General features: G+C 49.7%; 1 protein-coding gene across 1 annotated transcript; it reads left to right on the top strand.

Moving 5' to 3' along the window:
- Positions 1-2158: 2158 nt before the first annotated feature.
- On the top strand, positions 2159-3544 carry LOC123120415 (amino acid permease 4-like). Its single transcript, XM_044540403.1, has one exon. It carries the CDS (start codon positions 2159-2161, stop codon positions 3542-3544), a length of 1386 nt encoding a protein of 461 aa, XP_044396338.1.
- The last annotated feature ends 3010 nt before the right edge of the window (positions 3545-6554 follow it).

Here is a 6554-nt window from a genome sequence, read left to right as displayed (position 1 = left end):
TCATTCTGGGGTCAGTGCTACCTACTGGCGGGTGTCCAACCATTTCCATTGGGTAGGCTTGAAGAAACAGGTGGCGGACTTGGTTCGACAATGCCAAGTTTGTCAGCAGGCAAAACATGAAAGAACAGTGCCTGGTGGTCTGCTCCAACCCCTTCCAGTTCATGACCGCCCATGGAAAGACATAACCATGGATTTCATTGATGGGATACCCAAGTCAGAGGGATTTGAGGTGATTTTGGTGGTGGTCGATCGTTTTACCAAGTACGCCCATTTCCTTCCTCTGAAGCATCCATATGCAGCACAGTCAGTGGCGGCTGTGTTCATTGACACTATTGTCCGTCTTCATGGCGTGCCGGCATCCATTGCCTTTGATCGTGATAAAGTATTCACTAGCAGTTTCTGGAAGAAATTGTTCACGGAAATTGGCACTAAACTCTGTTACTCTACAGCCTACCACCCACAGGTGGATGGCCAATCGGAGCGTGTAAACCAATGCTTAGAGCAGTATCTGCGGTGTGCTCTTCATGACAGGCCAGCTCGATGGAAGCGTTGGTTGCCAATGGCGGAATTTTGGTACAATTCCTCGTATCACACCTCCCAGCACTCCTTTCAAGGCCATGTATGGTGTGGATCCTAATTTCGGTTCTATGCCAATTGATGCTTGTGATCTGCCTACATCTCTTGTGGAATTGGCAGCCGATCATGAGGATTTTCTGGCTATGTTGCGTGACAATTTACTGTGTGCTCAACAACGAATCAAGTCTCGGGCAGATAAACATCGTCAGGATCGGGAGTTTGCAGTGGATGAGCAAGTTTTACTCAAGTTACAACCCTATGCACAATCATCCTTGGTCAATCGTCTGTGTCGCAAGTTAGCTCTGAAATATTTCGGGCCATTCCGAGTTACTGCTTGGCTGGGTGCTGCTGCTTTTCGTTTGGATCTCCCTTATACTAGTTTGATCCATCCCGTGTTTCATGTGTCGCAGCTGCCAACTACTCTCGAGTGTTTCAGGAGCTTCCAGACCCACCTGATTTATCGGCTGTCACTCTCCAACCAGAGGCTATTCTGGATCATTGCATGGTGAAGAAGGGAAACAATGCCATTCCGCAGATCAAAGTTCAATGGCACGGTGTCACTGCAGATCATGCAACCTGGGAAGATTATTATGTGTTGCGCACTCGTTTTCCGTCCGTTGCAATTTGGGAGGAGGCTCAAGCTCAAGGAGGGGAGAATGTCACGGCTCCATCCTTTACAACGTCGCCGGACAACCGACAGATGGACCCCGGGTCCACTCGGCAGGCGGGCAACACCAATGTGTGACTGGCAGTGGGCCTAGCATGTAGTAGGTGTAAGCCATGGCGTGTGTGGGTGGGTATATATACCTCTGCTGTGTAGGGAACGAGTTATCTGAAGAAAGACAAGTCGGAACCTATCTCTCCCTGTTGCTCCGTTTCTCTCCTCATTCTCTGCAATCCTCTCTGTTCGTCCCTCCTCTCTCTCGAATTCCTGTGAGGTCCACCACTGGGGCCTCACATCCCCTCGTCTTCCTCTTCAATTTCTCGAACTCGCGTCCTTCCTTCCTGCCGGAGGCACTGAACAGAACCGAGTGCCACTGCGATTCGGTAAAGCATGTACACTTCGTGTGACTCGTGAATCCAAGCCACCAAACACCGAAAATATAAAATAGAACAGCTGCACCCCGGCCCTCTCTATCTAGCCATCCATTCTGCGCATCGCGATTCGTGCAAACACATTTCTCTTTTTTGTTTCTCTCACATAAAACATATTTTGAAGTTCAAACCTTTGCAGCGTAGCAAAGTTTTCTATCTAGAATCTAGGATAAATCTTTTCAGATTTTTTTGACAAATATAAATATACAAAAAATGATTTTTTAATCTAAAAAATCATTTTTTGTATATTTATGTTTGACAAAAAATTCTGAAAGATTTATCCTAGATTCTAGATGGAAAGCTTTGCCACGCTGCAAAGGTTTGAACTTCAAGACATCTTTTATGTGAGAGAAACAAAAAAGAGAAATTTTCATATGGAAAGTTAGTTGTGTTGCGCAGATCTTAAAGCAATATTGGACAGCCAGGATACCAGGGCCGGGGTGCAGCTGTTCTAAAAATCCACGTCCCACCAAACACGAGCCTCGCAATGGTGCACATCCAGCCGCTCGAGGTGTCTCTCGAGGCCGGCAACCTCGCCGACCCCGCCGCGGCCGCGCTCGATGACGACGGCCGCCCGCGCCGCACCGGAACCGTCCTCACCGCAAGCGCGCACATCGTCACCGGCGTCGTCGGCTCCGGCGTTCTCTCGCTCGCCTGGGCCACCGCGCAGCTCGGCTGGGTCGCGGGTCCCACCACCATGGCGCTCTTCGGCGGCGTCATCTACTACAGCTCCACGATTCTCGCCGACTGCTACCGCACCGGCGACCCTGCCGCCGGCAGCCGGAACCACTCCTACGTGGAGGCTGTCCGAACCATCCTCGGCGGCGCCAAGGTGAAGTTCTGCGGCGTCATACAGTACGCCAACCTCGTCGGCATCACCATTGGCTACACCATCGCCGCCTCCATCAGCTTTCATGCCATCACGAGGGCCAACTGCTTCCACAACAAGGGGCACCACGACGCGTGCCATAGCTCCAGCACGCCCTACATGATCGGCTTCGGCGCCGCGCGGATGGTCTTCTCTCAGATACCCAACTTCGATCAGATACGGTGGCTCTCCGTCGTCGCCTCCGTCATGTCCTTCACCTACTCCGGCATCGGGCTCGGGCTCGGAATCGCCCAGACCGATGACAACGGCGGCTTCCGAGGCACCCTCACTGGCATCGCCATCGCGGGCGTCACCGTGATGCAGAAGCTGTGGCGCATCCTGCAGGCGCTGGGCAACATCACCTTCGCCTACACCATCAAGTCGCCACCGCCGTCGGAGGCGGCCGTGATGAAGAAGGCCACGGCGCTGAGCGTGGCCACCACCACAGCGTTCTACGTCATGTGCGGGTGCATGGGCTACGCGGCCTTCGGCAACGACGCGCCGGACAACCTCCTCACCGGATTTGGCTTCTACGAGCCCTTCTGGCTGGTGGACGTCGCCAACGGCGCCATCGTCGTGCACCTCGTCGGCGCCTACCAGGTCTTCTGCCAGCCCATCTTCGCCTTCGTCGAGCGCTGGGCCGCCGCCAGATGGCCGGAGAGCGGTTTCGTCACGCGGGAACTTGGGGTCGGGCCGTTCGCGCTGAGCGCGCTCCGGCTTGTCTGGCGCTCGGGGTTCGTGTGCCTGACCACCTTGGTCGCCATGGCAATGCCATCCTTCGGCGCCATCGTGGGGCTCATGGGCGCGCTCTCGTTCTGGCCGCTCACCGTCTACTTCCCCGTGGAGATGTACATGAAGCAGCGCGCCGTGGCGCGCGGGGGCGCGAGGTGGCTCTGCCTCAAGGCGCTCACCGGCACCTGCCTCGTCGTGTCGGTGGCCGCCACCGTGGGATCAATCGCCGGCATGGTCGGCGCATTCAAGGTGTTCCGCCCTTTCGGTGGCTAGTCGCCCTCCATACCAAAACAGCTTGGTGTCATCAAATACGTATACTCGAGTATAGATATATATGGCCTGTTTGGTTGTCGTGCGCTACAGTACCCGCATTGCATACACTTATCCACCCAATCTGGCTATGCAAATGCAGCCTCAGATGCATCATCTGCATGTTGTTTGGTTGCGTGCATGCCCTCTTGCCTGCATGGGCAGAACCACACGGATCCGACTTGCCTGCTCCCTCTCCATGCTCCCATCCGTGCTCCCACTTCATCCTACGGCTGTTCTTTTCCTTTTTTCTAATCTAATCATCTGCCCCCCCCCCCTGATTTTCAGGGGATGGGCCTTATTTTCTTCCAATCAAATCAAGCCACGTATGTGTAACATCCCAAATTTTCCATTTGGTATGTCATACATAGATCATCATTGCATATCATATTTTATTGCATTTTGACAAATCCTCGATAAATCCTAAGCAACTCAAGGACCCTCGGAGAGAGTTGGCGATTTTCTCGAATTTTCATATTTGATTTTTCATCAAATTATAAAACGAGGATTTTGGTTTTAATTATTTTCTCTCCGGAAAAATATTTCATTTTAAATAAACGAGAGGAGAAAATATGACTTCTCCAAAACAATTGAAATACTGGAGAAAAAGTGTTAACATCATTTATTGGATTTTATTCGGATTTTATTTGCAATTTTAATTGCATTAAAAATATTGCATGTTTTCAAAAATTTATTTTGTGTTAAAAAAATGTTCACCCTATTCTAGATTTTCTAACTAGACGGGGAAAATTTATTTTATCTTTTTTGGACTTTTATTTATTTTCTATGAATTATTTTCCGCGGAACGTATTTAAAAAAAACTGCGCGACGCCCGACCGGGCCGAAGCCCAGCCGAGCGCCGGCCCACCCCGCGCCCCTCTCCTTCCCCAGCACGACGCCGCCGCCGCTCGCCGAGTCCAGCACCCGCACGCCTCCCCGGCCGCCCCCTCCTCCAAGCCACCGCACCCCCTCCCCCTCCTATATATACCGCCGCCCCCCCCCTTCTCTCATCCCGCCGCCGCCCGCCTTGCCCCGCACCCGCCGCCGCCGGAGCCGAGCACGGGAGCAGCCGCCGCCGCCGTTTGCCGCCCCCTCGCCGCCCCCTCGCACCCCCCGAGCACCCCGCACCCCCGCGCCCTCGCCGCCCCTCACCGGAGCAGCAGGAGCCCCGCCCCCGACGAGGTACCTCGCCGCCGTTCATTGCCGGTTTTGTTTTAAAAAAAAACCGTTCGTTTTAAAAAAACCCTAGATCGGTTTTTTTTTGGTTTTGTTATTTTGTGAGCGTTCACCGAACCGTTCGTTTTAACGAACGCGTTCGTCAGTTTTTCTCTGTTAACGAACGTCCGTTCTTTAACCGTTCGTCCGTTTTTCTTTTTCGTCGGATTTTTCCGCGATTTTCTCAGATTCGATTTCTGATCGAATCTTCGTTTCTGTTTAACTTTTCGCTCGTTTATCAGAATCAGGCGACTCAAGCGCCTAGAGTTTCGTCTCGAATTTCTCTTTCCGTTTAACCTACTCAAACAAGTTTTTGCTACTGTAAAATTTGACCTAGATCCAGATTAGTAAACGAAGCTTGTTTCTTTCGCCGTTTGACTTTCGTTGCTTCGTTCGAGTTGATTCTTTTTGCAAACCGGAGTTCTTAAGTTGAACTTTCTGGTTGGATCTTTCATTCGAGTTTTACCTGTGCATTAGATGAGTACTGATTGTCTGCTTGTTTGTTTGCGATAGAGTACCCGGAGTGTGCCGCTTGTTACTTCAAATCGCTAGGTTTCGCGGATCATCAGCAAGGCAAGTAACACTTTGATCATACCTTCCATACCCAGTTTTTATTGCATTAGATCTATTCCTCAAACATTGCATGATTAGGATCTAATTAAATTGTGGGTACTGGGAAGTAGTTGAGGTAGTACCTATTACCTATTATTTTATCAAACCCTTGGGAGTTACTTCTACGTTGCTATTATATTGCCATGCTATGCTTGTAGACGTGGATTGGGGTTTGAGAGATTTCCATGACAGATGTGAGATTGTTAATTAATGGTTTACTTAAGGTGGTAACTAAAACTCACATCTGGGTGGATTGAGGTACCTGGGTATTCCAGGATTGCCTGTTTTTCTTTTTGGACCGCCACCCAGGTTCAAATGGATCATAAGATTATTCATGCTAGAAACTTCCATGTGCAGCCGCATGCTATTATGGGCTCTAGCATAGTTGACTAAGTTGTGTGAAATCTTACAGTGGTAGACTAGCAGATGTAGGGGAAAGTAGGTGTAACTGTCTACCCATACGTAAGGTGCAAACACTTCTGAAAGACTGTGTCTCGGTCATCCGTTACTCAAACACCATGTAGTGCGAGTAATCCAACGGAGGAGATCGAGTCTTGTGGGGAAAAGTGCACAAACCTCTGCAGAGTGTACAAACTAATCATGGTTAGCCGTGTCCCCGGTTATGGACAACTTGAGTATCTAGTACCTGGATTATCATTTGAATCTCATCACCATGTTACTTTTAATTAACTTTGTTGGGTTAATGATGACACTTAATTGGGATTGAGATGCTGTCAACCATCTCAATGTTTAACAACCACCATGATAGTTAAATAAAATTTATTCCTTTGCAGTAGGGAAAAATTGGCTTTTCGCAAAATTGTAACCATAGAGCTTTCCACCAGCCATATATGCATGTAGTATAGAATTATTATTGTTCATTATTCTCTATGTGTTACTTTGCCAGCATATTCATGTGCTGACCCGTTTTCGGGCTGCAACGTTTCATGTTGCAGACTTTTCAGACGACGAGTAAGGTGCCTTAGGTCGTGGTCTTATACTCAGTGATACCGCTGGAGTTGATGGACTCACTTACCTTCCAAGTCTTCCGCTGTTATCGTTTAGATGGCCTTAAGCCATATTTATCATACTTAATCTCTTTGGAGATATTCGATGTAATAAGTGTGTCATTGCTACTCTGTTATAA

The sequence above is a fragment of the Triticum aestivum genome, chromosome 5D (assembly GCF_018294505.1).
Source record: "Triticum aestivum cultivar Chinese Spring chromosome 5D, IWGSC CS RefSeq v2.1, whole genome shotgun sequence".
Taxonomy (NCBI): Eukaryota; Viridiplantae; Streptophyta; class Magnoliopsida; order Poales; family Poaceae; genus Triticum; species Triticum aestivum.
Note: the sequence above shows the minus strand (reverse complement) of the source record. Positions and strands in the feature narration are given on the sequence as shown.

Coding starts and splice junctions, on each gene's coding strand:
- LOC123120415 (XM_044540403.1), top strand. CDS start 2,159: ATGGTGCACATCCAGCCGCTCGAGGTGTCTCTCGAGGCCGGCAACCTC.